Raw genomic sequence first — 18,527 nt, forward strand, 5'->3', positions numbered from 1 at the left:
AAACCTTAGGAGGTATGCCTTTTTAAAATCGGATATCTGAGAGAAAAGTTATGCAATTAAAGGAACTGGGTTGAGGTCATTTTTCGACAAACATCCATTTTTGGGAAAAATTGAAAGGGGTACCATCATCAAAATTTCAAAAAAATCGACCCGAAATTACAAGCCAATATTTAAACGCAGATTTATGGGAAACTAATCCAAAAACCTAAAGAATTAAGTCTTTTCCAAATCGGATATCTGTAAGAAAAGTTATGGAATTATATGTGCTGGTATTGGTTCACTTTTCTGCAAACATTTTTTTTAAATTTAAATTTCATTAAATTGCTTAGAAAATCTACAGAAAATCCAAGAGTGAAATTTGAATGCAGAATCGTAGATTACTAATCCACAAACCTTAGGAGGTATGCCTTTTTAAAATCGGATATCTGAGAGAAAAGTTATGCAATTAAAGGAACTGGGTTGAGGTCAGTTTTGGACAAACATCCATTTTTGGGAAAAATTGAAAGGGGTACCATCATCAAAATTTCAAAAAAATCGACCCGAAATTACATGCCAACATTTAAACGCAGATTTATGGGAAACTAATCCAAAAACCTAAAGAATTAAGTCTTTTCCAAATCGGATATCTGTAAGAAAAGTTATGGAATTAAATGTGCTGGTATTGGTTCACTTTTCTGCAAACATTTTTTTAAAATTTAAATTTCATTAAATCGCTTAGAAAATCTACAGAAAATCCAAGAGTGAAATTTGAATGCAGAATCGTAGATTACTAATCCACAAACCTTAGGAGGTATGCCTTTTTAAAATCGGATATCTGAGAGAAAAGTTATGCAATTAAAGGTACTGGGTTGAGGTCAGTTTTGGACAAACATCCATTTTTGGGAAAAATTGAAAGGGGTACCATCATCAAAATTTCAAAAAAATCGACCCGAAATTACAAGCCAATATTTAAACGCAGATTTATGGGAAACTAATCCAAAAACCTAAAGAATTAAGTCTTTTCCAAATCGGATATCTGTAAGAAAAGTTATGGAATTAAATGTGCTGGTATTGGTTCACTTTTCTGCAAACATTTTTTTAAAATTTAAATTTCATTAAATCGCTTAGAAAATCTACAGAAAATCCAAGAGTGAAATTTGAATGCAGAATCGTAGATTCCTAATCCACAAACCTTAGGAGGTATGCCTTTTTAAAATCGGATATCTGAGAGAAAAGTTATGCAATTAAAGGTACTGGGTTGAGGTCAGTTTTGGACAAACATCCATTTTTGGGAAAAATTGAAAGGGGTACCATCATCAAAATTTCAAAAAAATCGACCCGAAATTACATGCCAACATTTAAACGCAGATTTATGGGAAACTAATCCAAAAACCTAACGAATTAAGTCTTTTCCAAATCGGATATCTGTAAGAAAAGTTATGGAATTATATGTGCTGGTATTGGTTCACTTTTCTGCAAACATTTTTTTAAAATTTAAATTTCATTAAATCGCTTAGAAAATCTACAGAAAATCCAAGAGTGAAATTTGAATGCAGAATCGTAGATTACTAATCCACAAACCTTAGGAGGTATGCCTTTTTAAAATCGGATATCTGAGAGAAAAGTTATGCAATTAAAGGTACTGGGTTGAGGTCAGTTTTGGACAAACATCCATTTTTGGGAAAAATTGAAAGGGGTACCATCATCAAAATTTCAAAAAAATCGACCCGAAATTACAAGCCAATATTTAAACGCAGATTTATGGGAAACTAATCCAAAAACCTAAAGAATTAAGTCTTTTCCAAATCGGATATCTGTAAGAAAAGTTATGGAATTATATGTGCTGGTATTGGTTCACTTTTCTGCAAACATTTTTTTTTAATTTAAATTTCATTAAATTGCTTAGAAAATCTACAGAAAATCCAAGAGTGAAATTTGAATGCAGAATCGTAGATTACTAATCCACAAACCTTAGGAGGTATGCCTTTTTAAAATCGGATATCTGAGAGAAAAGTTATGCAATTAAAGGAACTGGGTTGAGGTCATTTTTCGACAAACATCCATTTTTGGGAAAAATTGAAAGGGGTACCATCATCAAAATTTCAAAAAAATCGACCCGAAATTACAAGCCAATATTTAAACGCAGATTTATGGGAAACTAATCCAAAAACCTAAAGAATTAAGTCTTTTCCAAATCGGATATCTGTAAGAAAAGTAATGGAATTATATGTGCTGGTATTGGTTCACTTTTCTGCAAACATTTTTTTTAAATTTAAATTTCATTAAATTGCTTAGAAAATCTACAGAAAATCCAAGAGTGAAATTTGAATGCAGAATCGTAGATTACTAATCCACAAACCTTAGGAGGTATGCCTTTTTAAAATCGGATATCTGAGAGAAAAGTTATGCAATTAAAGGAACTGGGTTGAGGTCAGTTTTGGACAAACATCCATTTTTGGGAAAAATTGAAAGGGGTACCATCATCAAAATTTCAAAAAAATCGACCCGAAATTACATGCCAACATTTAAACGCAGATTTATGGGAAACTAATCCAAAAACCTAAAGAATTAAGTCTTTTCCAAATCGGATATCTGTAAGAAAAGTTATGGAATTAAATGTGCTGGTATTGGTTCACTTTTCTGCAAACATTTTTTTAAAATTTAAATTTCATTAAATCGCTTAGAAAATCTACAGAAAATCCAAGAGTGAAATTTGAATGCAGAATCGTAGATTACTAATCCACAAACCTTAGGAGGTATGCCTTTTTAAAATCGGATATCTGAGAGAAAAGTTATGCAATTAAAGGTACTGGGTTGAGGTCAGTTTTGGACAAACATCCATTTTTGGGAAAAATTGAAAGGGGTACCATCATCAAAATTTCAAAAAAATCGACCCGAAATTACAAGCCAATATTTAAACGCAGATTTATGGGAAACTAATCCAAAAACCTAAAGAATTAAGTCTTTTCCAAATCGGATATCTGTAAGAAAAGTTATGGAATTAAATGTGCTGGTATTGGTTCACTTTTCTGCAAACATTTTTTTAAAATTTAAATTTCATTAAATCGCTTAGAAAATCTACAGAAAATCCAAGAGTGAAATTTGAATGCAGAATCGTAGATTCCTAATCCACAAACCTTAGGAGGTATGCCTTTTTAAAATCGGATATCTGAGAGAAAAGTTATGCAATTAAAGGTACTGGGTTGAGGTCAGTTTTGGACAAACATCCATTTTTGGGAAAAATTGAAAGGGGTACCATCATCAAAATTTCAAAAAAATCGACCCGAAATTACATGCCAACATTTAAACGCAGATTTATGGGAAACTAATCCAAAAACCTAAAGAATTAAGTCTTTTCCAAATCGGATATCTGTAAGAAAAGTTATGGAATTAAATGTGCTGGTATTGGTTCACTTTTCTGCAAACATTTTTTTTAATTTAAATTTCATTAAATCGCTTAGAAAATCTACAGAAAATCCAAGAGTGAAATTTGAATGCAGAATCGTAGATTACTAATCCACAAACCTTAGGAGGTATGCCTTTTTAAAATCGGATATCTGAGAGAAAAGTTATGCAATTAAAGGTACTGGGTTGAAGTCATTTTTCGACAAACATCCATTTTTGGGAAAAATTGAAAGGGGTACCATCATCAAAATTTCAAAAAAATCGACCCGAAATTACAAGCCAATATTTAAACATTTTTTTAAAATTTAAATTTCATTAAATTGCTTAGAAAATCTACAGAAAATCCAAGAGTGAAATTTGAATGCAGAATCGTAGATTACTAATCCACAAACCTTAGGAGGTATGCCTTTTTAAAATCGGATATCTGAGAGAAAAGTTATGCAATTAAAGGAACTGGGTTGAGGTCAGTTTTGGACAAACATCCATTTTTGGGAAAAATTGAAAGGGGTACCATCATCAAAATTTCAAAAAAATCGACCCGAAATTACATGCCAACATTTAAACGCAGATTTATGGGAAACTAATCCAAAAACCTAAAGAATTAAGTCTTTTCCAAATCGGATATCTGTAAGAAAAGTTATGGAATTAAATGTGCTGGTATTGGTTCACTTTTCTGCAAACATTTTTTTAAAATTTAAATTTCATTAAATTGCTTAGAAAATCTACAGAAAATCCAAGAGTGAAATTTGAATGCAGAATCGTAGATTACTAATCCACAAACCTTAGGAGGTATGCCTTTTTAAAATCGGATATCTGAGAGAAAAGTTATGCAATTAAAGGAACTGGGTTGAGGTCAGTTTTGGACAAACATCCATTTTTGGGAAAAATTGAAAGGGGTACCATCATCAAAATTTCAAAAAAATCGACCCGAAATTACAAGCCAATATTTAAACGCAGATTTATGGGAAACTAATCCAAAAACCTAAAGAATTAAGTCTTTTCCAAATCGGATATCTGTAAGAAAAGTTATGGAATTAAATGTGCTGGTATTGGTTCACTTTTCTGCAAACATTTTTTTAAAATTTAAATTTCATTAAATCGCTTAGAAAATCTACAGAAAATCCAAGAGTGAAATTTGAATGCAGAATCGTAGATTCCTAATCCACAAACCTTAGGAGGTATGCCTTTTTAAAATCGGATATCTGAGAGAAAAGTTATGCAATTAAAGGTACTGGGTTGAGGTCAGTTTTGGACAAACATCCATTTTTGGGAAAAATTGAAAGGGGTACCATCATCAAAATTTCAAAAAAATCGACCCGAAATTACATGCCAACATTTAAACGCAGATTTATGGGAAACTAATCCAAAAACCTAAAGAATTAAGTCTTTTCCAAATCGGATATCTGTAAGAAAAGTTATGGAATTAAATGTGCTGGTATTGGTTCACTTTTCTGCAAACATTTTTTTTTAATTTAAATTTCATTAAATCGCTTAGAAAATCTACAGAAAATCCAAGAGTGAAATTTGAATGCAGAATCGTAGATTACTAATCCACAAACCTTAGGAGGTATGCCTTTTTAAAATCGGATATCTGAGAGAAAAGTTATGCAATTAAAGGTACTGGGTTGAAGTCATTTTTCGACAAACATCCATTTTTGGGAAAAATTGAAAGGGGTACCATCATCAAAATTTCAAAAAAATCGACCCGAAATTACAAGCCAATATTTAAACATTTTTTTAAAATTTAAATTTCATTAAATCGCTTAGAAAATCTACAGAAAATCCAAGAGTGAAATTTGAATGCAGAATCGTAGATTCCTAATCCACAAACCTTAGGAGGTATGCCTTTTTAAAATCGGATATCTGAGAGAAAAGTTATGCAATTAAAGGTACTGGGTTGAGGTCAGTTTTGGACAAACATCCATTTTTGGGAAAAATTGAAAGGGGTACCATCATCAAAATTTCAAAAAAATCGACCCGAAATTACAAGCCAATATTTAAACGCAGATTTATGGGAAACTAATCCAAAAACCTAAAGAATTAAGTCTTTTCCAAATCGGATATCTGTAAGAAAAGTTATGGAATTAAATGTGCTGGTATTGGTTCACTTTTCTGCAAACATTTTTTTTTAATTTAAATTTCATTAAATCGCTTAGAAAATCTACAGAAAATCCAAGAGTGAAATTTGAATGCAGAATCGTAGATTACTAATCCACAAACATTAGGAGGTATGCCTTTTTAAAATCGGATATCTGAGAGAAAAGTTATGCAATTAAAGGAACTGGGTTGAAGTCATTTTTCGACAAACATCCATTTTTGGGAAAAATTGAAAGGGGTACCATCATCAAAATTTCAAAAAAATCGACCCGAAATTACAAGCCAATATTTAAACGCAGATTTATGGGAAACTAATCCAAAAACCTAAAGAATTAAGTCTTTTCCAAATCGGATATCTGTAAGAAAAGTTATGGAATTAAATGTGCTGGTATTGGTTCACTTTTCTGCAAACATTTTTTAAAATTTAAATTTCATTAAATCGCTTAGAAAATCTACAGAAAATCCAAGAGTGAAATTTGAATGCAGAATCGTAGATTCCTAATCCACAAACCTTAGGAGGTATGCCTTTTTAAAATCGGATATCTGAGAGAAAAGTTATGCAATTAAAGGTACTGGGTTGAGGTCAGTTTTGGACAAACATCCATTTTTGGGAAAAATTGAAAGGGGTACCATCATCAAAATTTCAAAAAAATCGACCCGAAATTACATGCCAACATTTAAACGCAGATTTATGGGAAACTAATCCAAAAGCCTAAAGAATTAAGTCTTTTCCAAATCGGATATCTGTAAGAAAAGTTATGGAATTAAATGTGCTGGTATTGGTTCACTTTTCTGCAAACATTTTTTTAAAATTTAAATTTCATTAAATCGCTTAGAAAATCTACAGAAAATCCAAGAGTGAAATTTGAATGCAGAATCGTAGATTTCTAATCCACAAACCTTAGGAGGTATGCCTTTTTAAAATCGGATATCTGAGAGAAAAGTTATGCAATTAAAGGTACTGGGTTGAGGTCAGTTTTGGACAAACATCCATTTTTGGGAAAAATTGAAAGGGGTACCATCATCAAAATTTCAAAAAAATCGACCCGAAATTACATGCCAACATTTAAACGCAGATTTATGGGAAACTAATCCAAAAACCTAAAGAATTAAGTCTTTTCCAAATCGGATATCTGTAAGAAAAGTTATGGAATTAAATGTGCTGGTATTGGTTCACTTTTCTGCAAACATTTTTTTTTAATTTAAATTTCATTAAATCGCTTAGAAAATCTACAGAAAATCCAAGAGTGAAATTTGAATGCAGAATCGTAGATTACTAATCCACAAACATTAGGAGGTATGCCTTTTTAAAATCGGATATCTGAGAGAAAAGTTATGCAATTAAAGGAACTGGGTTGAAGTCATTTTTCGACAAACATCCATTTTTGGGAAAAATTGAAAGGGGTACCATCATCAAAATTTCAAAAAAATCGACCAGAAATTACAAGCCAACATTTAAACGCAGATTTATGGGAAACTAATCCAAAAACCTAAAGAATTAAGTCTTTTCCAAATCGGATATCTGTAAGAAAAGTTATGGAATTAAATGTGCTGGTATTGGTTCACTTTTCTGCAAACATTTTTTTAAAATTTAAATTTCATTAAATCGCTTAGAAAATCTACAGAAAATTCAAGAGTGAAATTTGAATGCAGAATCGTAGATTCCTAATCCACAAACCTTAGGAGGTATGCCTTTTTAAAATCGGATATCTGAGAGAAAAGTTATGCAATTAAAGGAACTGGGTTGAGGTCAGTTTTGGACAAACATCCATTTTTGGGAAAAATTGTAAGGGGTACCATCATCAAAATTTCAAAAAAATCGACCCGAAATTACAAGCCAACATTTAAACGCAGATTCATGGAAAACTAATCCAATTTTATTAATTGTTTTCAAATAAATTGCGTGATTTAATATATAAATATTTTAGTTATTGAAATTAAACCTATTTGTTTAAAACTTAAAAAAATATTTCTGATATTACAATAAATTTAAAAAAATTAAATTTAAAAAAACTGTTATGTTTGCATATTTACTATAAATTAACTATGTATGAAATATTGAATATTAAAATATTTATATTAATAAGGAATATATATAATATATAAAATTTATCCTTGTTGCTGCAGATGCATATAGGTTTTTTCTGAAAAAGTATTTAAATTGATTATGAAATACTTAAATTTACTACGTTACCTATTTGCTATAAATTTAAACAAAATATTTTTTAGAAATTAGAAATCTAATCCGAAAGTAGATTTACATTGAAAATAAAAATATTTGAATTAATGAAGAATATGTATCTTTTAAAAATGGTTTGTGTACTAACCTTGATTATTCGCTTTAATTGCAGATAACATATTCGGAAAGTGCATTCCAACCACCGGTGTGGACGTTGAGGACATTGAGAAGTAATTACCTTGATTTAGTTCATAGTTAAACCCATATTAATTGGATTTACCCTTTCTCAAAAGGACACCACTCACAGAGGAGCAGTCCCGTGTGCTGGCCACCATGCTGGAGGAACTCCAGGGCGCCGGCTTAGGATGGGACCATCCGTACGTGCAGTGCCGCATCCAGGGGTCGCTCTTCTCGCTCCAACGGCAACAACAACTGCCGCCTAATCTGTGTGCGAATCTGGCGCCGGCTCCGCCGGAATTCGGGGATCCGGCCAGTGCGATGGCCTACGTGCGCTTCACGCCGCCAGAAGCGGAACCGGAAATCGAGTACTACGAGCAGCTCTATCCGGTGCTGCAGAAGAAGCAGAATGCGGATGTGGATGACATGTATCTCAATCGAATGCTGCAAGATCGTCGCAGGCTAAGGCATGATCCCTCTGAACTGGAGCACTTTGGCAAGCTGGACGGGCATGGTCATGTGGGTCCCCAAGTGGATGCACCCAGCATAATGGACACCTTTTTGGACACCGAAAGGCAGAGGATCGAACGGGAACAGCAGATGGCGGCGGCGGAGCAAGATGCCGATCGCCGGAATAGGTTGGAACTATACCAAATTCTGGCCGCCTCTGAGCCCGATCCTCAGCCCTACCAAAGGAAACAGCCAGCGAATGCCATGGATCAACTGGAGGCCATTGTGGAGCAGCAGAAGGAGCAGCAGCAGAAGGAGCAGCGGCAGCAACAGGAGCAGCAGGAGGCCAAGGCGCCGGTCTATGTGCCACCGGAGGAGGTGAACGAGTCGAGTGAACTCTACTTCCCGGACAACTTTGCCCCCTTCAAAAGAGCAAGGGGTCGCTTCAGGGGCGAATTGGCCCGGGAAGTGGAGGATGAGCCACCCAAACGTTCCTTCTTCCGGGAACTGGCCGGTGAACAGGGCTTGGAGCAGGAGAAGCCTCTGAGGCACTTGGCAGCCCCTGCTGAATCCTCACCAGACCTGGCCAAGCGTCGTCCCCAGCCGGATGCCTACGATGTGGGCCTGCAGCAGCGGGAGCTGGCCTTCGAGTCGGGTTTGCTGAGGAACTCGCTAACCCCTCTCGAGGAGGAGGCCATGCTGGCCTCCAACAGTTTCCCGCGCCAGTCCAAAAGCCAGCGCGTTTACACCGAGGGCGGACTGCTCCTGATGCCGCAGGACAATGACCAGGACAACGAGGACATGCAGGCCGATGAGCCGGAGAGTGTGAAGCAATCGTTGCTGGCCAATATGCTGGGTTTTGCCAGGCACGAGCGTCTGGACGTGAAGAAACCAGGTCCTTTGCTGGGACCTCCAGCCACGGGCTCCGCCGAGATGCAATCCAATCAGCTGGAGACGGACAAACTGGCACGCAGTGGCAACAAGGAGGTCCTGCCCGCCCACATCAAGGGCAATGGCAATGGCAATGGCAACTCCGACGAGGATGAGGCTCACAAGAAGAAGAAGGTCATGAAGCAGCAGCACTCGGCCGAGGACCATGCGCCGCACACCGTTGACACTGAATATGTGCATGTGTTCGTCAAGAACCCGTAAGTACTCTAATTACAAAATAAAATAGTCAATATAAATTTCTAAAAATGCAATCAAAATCGCATATTTAATATTCATTTTAAATGTTTAATTATATTATTAAATATAATTCAGTATATTTTATTTTATTTACAAATTTTTTGGTGATAGGGTGTCACAGTAAAGTAAGAAAAAGAGAACATTTTATATAAGTAAAAATTGTTTGACGCTATAATATCTAATTTTACTATTATAATATGACTTTTATTTTTGAAAATATATTTTTTTCTCATATATACAATATGGTTACTTTTGGAGGTTACTTAAACTTGTTTGATATAATAAATGTCTAATTTGGATATTTTAAAATCAAAATACTACCCAAAATTGTAGGAAAAATCAATAAAAAATCATCATACCCCAGAAATATTTTTGATGAATTAATGATTTATTTATTGCTTGCAGAATTGACAGTTGGAACGATGGGCAGCGCATAATGAAGGAGCTGGAGCAAATACTACACATGCAGGGATACTTTTCTTATTTAACGTGGGTTCTTTTTCAATATTTTACCTAAAAAAGGAGCTAACTTTGACCTTTTAAAACCCATTTGCAGCGTTCAACAACACGAAGTCAGCTTCCGGGTGAACTCAAACAACCCCGAGCGCAAGACGGCCGGCGATGTGGCACGAACGATCAACGAGAACCGCGGCGTGAAGAACAACATCCAGAGGCGCGTTGGGTTCTATGTGCTGCATGCCGGCGTGGGTGACGTCATCAAGGACCTGCAGGACCCTAGTGTTTCCTCCTCGCGTATCGAACTGGCCGAACAGGGACCGGATGTCACTCACATCATGGCTTACATGTTCGCCGGTGCCGGAGCAGCCGCCGTGATTGTGATCTTTGTCACTTTAATTCTGATCAAGCGGCACGATCGCAAGCGGGACAAGCTGGGCGGTCTGCAGTCGGGCATCGCGGGTGCGGAAACCTGCAGCAAGGACTACCAGGAGCTGTGCCGCGCCAGGATGGCAGGAAAAACCACCAACGGCAGCGGTGGCAATGCCGCGAGCGGAACTACCAACGGCGGTGGCTCAAACGAACCGGCGCAAAGTGGACGGATCACATCGCTGAGCAAGGAGAACGAGGGTCGACCACCGTCCTCGCGATCCAGCACTTCGTCCTGGAGCGAGGAGCCCGCCTTGACGAACATGGACATCTCTACCGGACACATGGTGCTGGTGAGTCATGAAGGGCTTTGTGTGGAACATTTATAGAGTCGATCTTCCATTGCTAAAAAAATATTAACAATACTTTTTTGCATATCGAAAGTTAAACGGATATTTTATTAATATAAATGTTATAAATATAAAGCTATAGAATTATTTTTAAATCTTTCTAAATTCAGCTTGAATTCCCTGTTGGTTTATGGGTAAAATTACAATCTTAGTAATGTACGACATCCCAATTTTGATATAATATTGGCTTTTTTATATCCATAATACTTTTATTTTTGAGCTAAGACTAAGACTTTTTGCAAGATTGCAACTTTGGAAAAAAAAACAGATTTTGTTAGTCATTTTTAGTGTTTATTTTGTCAAACGCTGTCCCACAATGGAAGTAAAGACTGTTTTGTGCAGCTGACGAGCTAAACTAACGATCCTTACCACTTTCCGACTGATTTTGAAAAATAAAATTTTTGGTAAAAATTCGAAAATATAAAAATTTTTAGGCTTGAATGCCAGTTGTTTAGGTATAAAATTACGAGCTCAAAAAGGTATAACATTTGTCATTCGGTCTATTTTTAGCATTTTTATGAAACTTTTTTTAATTTTACTAACTGAAAATTAAGAATTTTGGGTTGTATAAAGAGTTTTGACAAAATACAAAATTTTCCTTGGCCACATTTTGAATTTGGGGATGATAGATAATTTATAAAAATTATTATTCCCAAGTATTTGTTCGCATATTTCTATTTTAAAAGAAATAATTCAATGTTACTCTAAGTCTTCCTGTTTTTGTTGGAAGTGTGTGGCTTAAGTAATGGCAGATCGACATTATTTTAAAACCCATGGGCTGATATATATAGTTAATGATAATTATTTCTAATTTAGTCTTACATGGAGGATCATCTGCGCAACAAGGGTCGATTGCAGCGAGAATGGGAGGCTCTGTGCCGGTATGAGGCCGAGCCCAGTGCTCGGGAAGCCGCCTCCCAGCCGCAATGTGCGGGTCTCAATAGACCCGGGGCACCCTTGCCATACGACCATTCCCGCGTGGTGCTCAACCATCTGGCCAACGCCGAAGGACTCGACTATGTTAATGCCTCAACGATTGTAAGTTGGCATACATTTTATTTTTAAATAAATATTTCAAAGGCTATAATCCATTTCACACTTAAAGACCGATCACGATCCACGAGCACCTGCTTATGTGGCCGCCCAGGGTCCATTACCATCCACTTTGGCCCACTTTTGGCAGATGATCTGGGAGCAGGGAGCCGTTGTCATCGTGGCCCTCTGTCGCCTCCAGGAAAATGGCGAGGTGGCCTGTGCGCGATACTGGCCGGAAGAAGGTGCCGAGGTCTATCACATCTATGAGGTAAAATCATTGGAGAGGCATCCAAATTGGGGATAAAATGTAATTAAATAATTCTTTTTTCAGGTTCACCTTGTTAGTGAACACATATGGTGCGATGATTACCTCGTACGTTCTTTCTACCTGAAGAATTTGCGCACCAGCGAAACCAGAACGGTCACCCAGTTCCACTTCCTCTCCTGGCCGCACATGGGTGTTCCTTCCCAGGCCAAGGCTCTGCTCGACTTTAGGCGGTAAGTCCCTGTATCCTGTAAAAACAAAAAATTATTTAGAAAATGAATATCTTTATACCACACAATTTTAGATTCTGAAATAAACAAAGTGCTGAAACAAATACATAAAAAATTATAATTTAATAGAGTATTTCTATTTTTAAAATCTAAAATTAACAGAGTGTTAAAAGAAGCACATAATAAATTCTATTTAACAGAGTTTGAAAACAAATACATAATAAATAAAATATACAAATTATATAATTAAAGGAAATACCATATTACAGAAAAACAATTTACTTAATTTAATTTTTAGTTTTTGGAATGATTTATTTTTTTGAAAATACATAATGAGGAATAACAAAAACCCCAGCTAACCAATGTTTTACCCAAAGTAAGACCTCTTTAACTTTAAGTAAAGATTTTAAAAATGCTTTAAAAATCCTTAAGGCTTACTTTTAACTGTTAAGTGTTTCCCATAATTTTTGACATGACTTATACGTTATAAGTTATTGTGAAATTTTTTTTTAAATAGGGCCATTTAATAGTTTGGACTTTTTTTTAATTTTAATTACCCACACTTTTTTTATTTTAAGCACTAAGCTGATTAAATGTTTATTTTAAATGTTTACTTACTCAAAATTAGCTATTAAAACCATTTAAGTTGTTTAACGAAGGAAGCTAGTGAAATGTGCTTACCCATTTTTAGAGCGGTTCTTAATATTTTCCCAATTTCTATATCTCTCTTAGGAAGGTGAACAAATCGTACCGGGGACGTCGCTCCTGCCCTATTGTGGTGCACGGCAGTGCCGGAGCCGGTCGGACGGGAGCCTACATCCTGTTGGATCTGGTGCTGGAGAGGATGAACAAAGGGGCGCGCGAGATCGACATAGCGGCTACGCTGGAGCACCTGCGTGACCAGCGGGCAGGTGTGGTGGCCACCCGGCAGCAGTTCGAGTTCGTTCTGATGGCGGTGGCCGAAGAGGTGCATGCCATACTGAAGGCCCTGCCAGCGAACACTTCCGGAGAGAAGCGGGAACTGGACAAGGATCCAGTGGTGGCGGGCAATAGTGGTGGCACCACTTCCACCAAGGAGCCACTGAAGGAGGACAAGGCGCAGGAGGCGGCCGAGGAGGAGGCGCCCACCAGCAGTTCCAAGGCAGCCAAGGAGCGGCAGGAGAAGAAGGCCAAGGATCAGTCCAAGGAGCAGTCAAAGGATCAGCCCAAGGATCAGCCGAAGGAGCAGAAGACGCCAGCCAAGCCGGCGAAGCAGGCGAAGAAGTAAACCAACCCATACAAAATCCCGGGTTGAAGGTTAAGCCTCAGGTTTTATGATTGTTGCAGCGTTTCGGGGGTCTTTCTGTTTGTTATAGCTGGTAGAAGCAACATTAAGTTCGATTTTGAGTTGGCATGAGCACTTGGAAGGTTCGAAAAAGGCCACACGAGATTGTCAGTAGACGGATTTAATATTATATTATCTTTCGGTTACATCTACACCGCGCCAAATAAGCACAGGTTGCATTGGAATGTGGAAGTCCTCTATGACTTTGATATGCTGCCCCGGTCTGCACCAGCCCGTGAGACCCGGGGTGCATCCGGCCGGAGGAATGGCATTCCAGATGTGACCAAGTGCGGTGCAAACAACTATAGAAACGCACGATATATATATATATACTATATATAGCATATTTGAGTGTTAAAGGATATACAAGCAAACAAATATTTACATGCATACCTTATACTTACATATACATGTCTAGGTGTTTAAGCATTGGATTCAATTATGAGGCATTTTACTTACTCGTCGTACATTTATCGATATCGATGTTGGCATTAAACTTAAAAACTCTAATCGATGTGCTTAAAAAACCAGCAAACGAACGACAACAATCGCTGAAAGGTATACATATGCCAAGCCAGACAGAACAGTAAACTAGACACTGGAACACTTAGACACTAGAATACTAGCAGACTAGAACATCAGACATCACCAACCCACTTCTAAATACATATACAAAAATACATATACAATGGATGAATGCAAAATTTGTACCTAACAAAAGTTCTATTTACAACATGAAAGTGAAGAAGAAAGTTTAGCGAGGAAGCAACCTATTGATGTGTATGACAATTAATTATACAAGGATATAATCGCATTCAAAAATATATTTGTATACACCATATATATATATATATATATATATGTCATTAACTATCTAGCCAACATACATACTCGATATTCGAAGTCGAGTATTGTTTTACCAGACCATATGTATGTGTGCGAAATTCAAGAAATTGTTCAGTTATCAATCGCTCCTAAAACGTAAGCTACACTTTTTACCCTTCGCAGAGCTATAATTATACTACATTATATTATTATATTATATTATTATATATATTATATCATATTTATCCACTTTAGAACGTAAGCGTAGCTTAAGTGAATCCATAAATGTCAGAGGAACCGTGCCGAAGCTCCAACCTCTGCCGGCTAATCTGTCTCCTTCGGTTTCGAACTCATGATCTAGATCATCTACTTCATCAAAAACTGAGGCAGCTAGAAGCCAAGGAGCAGATTGGATTACTGGGAGCAGTGGGAGCTTCGTGTGCGGTTAATAGTATGTGCCACAACAAGCTTCGAACATCAAAGAAGAGAAAAAAATTAAAAAGCCCAAAAAAAAAAAAAAATATTGGACTAAGGAGCATGTCCCATAAATGTTTCCTTAGCCATCTGGAATAACATCACCAGAAAAAAAAATATCCCTACTCCAGGCACGACTTAGAACGAATTAAAGGACAAACAGGAATCGAACCACGCAAAAAGTAACTAAAGAATCACACGGTACAATACACACACTATACAAAACACAACCCAAGACAAACGGCCACAAAGATACAGTGACTACTAGCGCTTAGTGAACACCGAAAACCGAACCGATTTAGAACAAACGATTAGAAAAAATACGAAAAACACAAAAAATACAAAACGAAATAAGCTCAGAATTGAGGAGAACGTAAGTGCAAGTGCTGCAAATTAGCAAAGAAATATTCAAAAAAATTACCAATTAATTACCATACTTAACAGTTTTACGTAGCAGTTGAACTTAAACATAATGAAAATGAGTTATCGTAGTTCGAAATATTCCAAGACGACAAAGATAAGATACATTTCAGCTAAATTTAAGCGACAAAAAACAAAAAACGAAAAATGAAAATTTATTATCTCGACGCAAAACTTATAATTTGTAAACATTTCCTTCGTTTGAACATAACTGACACTACACTACAAAATAAAAGCAAATGAGAAATCAATATTACAATAACTGTGGCAAGTCCGAACAACAACTCGGGGCTTGCAAAAAAATTATTAAAGTGGTAGAAAAAAAAAAACAAAACAAATATGAGAATAGTTAAACATAATTGTTTTAGAGCAAAATATTTAGTAGTGAGTTTTTCGATTGATTTACGAGTACTTGAAGCAACGTTTTTCAAAGTTAATTAAAGAATACATACAAATACAACTACGACAATTTCAATTCAAATGTTCTTCGACGAAACAAATTAAATAAGTGTACTAACAAGCAAACGTAAATGTATCGTATTATAGTCAATCGCATTATAAAGGCAATTATTGATGTATATTTCGACATAACCATAAACATAAAAGTGTTAACGATTAACGAGGAAGAAACAACAACCATGCGTAGAAAAATTGAAGGAACTTAATTATAATAAATAACTTACTATAAAGATAATGCATAAATGTCTAACGGACTTTTTCATTCATAAATAAATATATATATATTGATATATGTATATATATATATAAAATCGTACCTATTGCGTGTATAAAAGAAATACACACAAGTCAAGCATTTCATCATTTTCCCGAAAAATATTTTCATTGATGGTGTAACATAGATATACAAAATTATTATTTGTAAGGCAAAAGGAGAAGCAGAAAAAGAATAAATCGAATCTGACAGATTCCGCAGATTGAGACAAATGGGACCTGTTCTTGCACTTGACTTTTAACTTTTCACAAAAAACGGGGCAGATCAGGTTGTTACCAGGGCACTGGGATTCTTAAGAGATGAGGACATGACCGACTGACGCCAAGAACCCAGAACGAGGCATACAAAATGGTTTGAGTTCCTAAAGAAACATAACCCTGACCATCACTTAAAATGAACCGATGAAAAACCCCCAAGAACAGGCTGTATATACGCACATTTAACTCCGGACTAGCAGCTAATCCTGACCTTTAACCTTTGACCTACCAAGACAGATACTGTTACAGAAAACTGACCGATCGGACGGAATTTAATGTAAGGCCTACACAATGAGATTTTACGGAATAAATTAGGATGATCAAAGTGCGGCGCAACTTCATGAACTGTTTCCACAAAAGTTAAAAATCAAGTGATTATAACAGGATTTCAAGACACTAAACTAACTTATCAAACAGGCAACCAAACTTGAAATCTCAATGCCACATAATGTTTCTTTCTTTTTGCAGAAGGATTGAGTTTGGTAACCGCGAATGATAATATACAAATACAAATAAATACAAAGAAACACTATATACAGGCACCAAAAATGTGGAAAATATTTGAAGCATTGATCAGCATGCAATTCTTGCTGTCTAATTCAATTAATTAACGTGTAAGCAAATTAAAAAAAAATTAAAACAAATAATACGAGCAGGCTTTCATACATTTTTGGAAAACCAAAATCAAGTATCTGATTAAGTGAGGCGTTTAGCAGATAAGCGAAACATTTAACAATATCGATGTGTATACAATATGCTACATATATATCTGTTTAGCCACTGGGCAAAGATTTGTGTTATTAAGCAAAAATGATGACGAAAAAACAAAAATGAGAAAACCCCAAAAAAAAGGTAAAAACCAGCAAAAAATTATGCTGGCTGAGGCCACTAATATCTAAATGTACTAAAACTGATAAAAAAGCGAAAATGTTAATATCAAGCTAATTATAATAATGAAATACACCGAACAACTACACTCGAAGAAAAGAACATGGAGCATACCTATTAAAGGTTTTTTGTGCAAAACTAATTAATATATGCAATTTAAGTGTTTTAAACATACATATAACATTAAACATGCTACAATTATTTATGAGAATTACATAGCAACATGTATACCTACATATATATAAATCTATATATATAAATGTTATTAACCAATTTGAATTTATGATGAAGAACGGAGAAGGATATGCATACCAATATCTAAATGTATCGCGCCATTGTGTAATATGCGCTACAAATACAAGTTGAAAATCACAAAACAAAAACATATTATATTCTGCTGCATGTGTAAATTATATAAATGTAAATTAAAAGATACCAGAAAAACAGAAACACAGAAAAAATGCGAACAATTTTCGATGATAAACAGCAAGCAGAAAAGAATAAGGACGATGATGACGATGTAGAACCGGTAATAATTACGATTAATATTATAATACGAACAACAAAAATAATAAAGAGACCCTTAAAGAAAACGGAGCCTACCATATACCCATATACTATGAAACGAAAAAGGCATTAGCCAGAAATTAGCCAATGCCGAGCGTAAAGTTTTGCTTTTTGCCCCCCATCCCCCATACCCAGTGTTCACTGTCTGTGTCTAAGATAAGAGTATAACCAAAAAGCTTCGGCGCCAAAATAGCATATCTGTCAATAGAGGCCAACTTGGCTCTAAACATCACTGTAACGAAACACCAATCACAACAACTTAACAGTCTACCAAGGTACTGTAACTAACAATAATCTGTAGAGTTGCTTATCGGAAATAATACTATATAATACTATATAGAGTTTAATCTAACCATAGAACACCTAGCATACTTAGCACACTTGCACGCTTTCCCACGCAGTCCCTTTTAACACGCATGATTTAAGCCATTTAATCCACATTTCTTTCAATTCAACTCAATTTAATTCAGTATAATTAAATTATTTATTCATTTACTTATAGATTTTTGAAATAGTAGCATGATTCCCCCCCGCCCTCTCCAATAATATAATTCAGAGACTATTTTAAATCGAAAACACAAAAGCGGTACTTGTATGTCTGAATACAACAGAGAATACAACAAATTAAGGTACTTCGTAAAACGGTTGTTTATAGATTATAGTTAAATTCCAATTTGAATGCAAATTTAAAAATCACCCAAAGCTTCCAAGCAGGGATAGGGGTTAAAGCCCAGAGCACCCATAAATTAAATTAATACGTGCAAGCGCTTTTTTCATTAAAATTTTTCCTTGTAGTTAA

General features: G+C 35.7%; 1 protein-coding gene across 2 annotated transcripts in view; it reads left to right on the plus strand.

The window, feature by feature from the left end:
- Positions 1-17,754, plus strand: part of LOC108134961 (receptor-type tyrosine-protein phosphatase N2) — a 64,576-nt gene extending 46,822 nt beyond the window's left edge. For both annotated transcript variants that reach the window (XM_041710543.1, XM_041710542.1), the window contains 8 exons: positions 7,833-7,890; positions 7,954-9,435; positions 9,881-9,964; positions 10,032-10,653; positions 11,527-11,748; positions 11,816-12,013; positions 12,077-12,243; positions 12,973-17,754. In XM_041710543.1, coding sequence (XP_041566477.1) covers positions 7,833-7,890; positions 7,954-9,435; positions 9,881-9,964; positions 10,032-10,653; positions 11,527-11,748; positions 11,816-12,013; positions 12,077-12,243; positions 12,973-13,507 — 3,368 coding nt within the window. In that variant the 3' untranslated portion in view covers positions 13,508-17,754. The remainder of the gene's footprint in view (positions 1-7,832; positions 7,891-7,953; positions 9,436-9,880; positions 9,965-10,031; positions 10,654-11,526; positions 11,749-11,815; positions 12,014-12,076; positions 12,244-12,972) is intronic.
- Positions 17,755-18,527: the final 773 nt, after the last annotated feature.

This window comes from Drosophila elegans, unplaced genomic scaffold, assembly GCF_018152505.1.
Source record: "Drosophila elegans isolate 14027-0461.03 unplaced genomic scaffold, ASM1815250v1 contig_814, whole genome shotgun sequence".
Lineage (NCBI taxonomy): Eukaryota > Metazoa > Arthropoda > Insecta > Diptera > Drosophilidae > Drosophila > Drosophila elegans.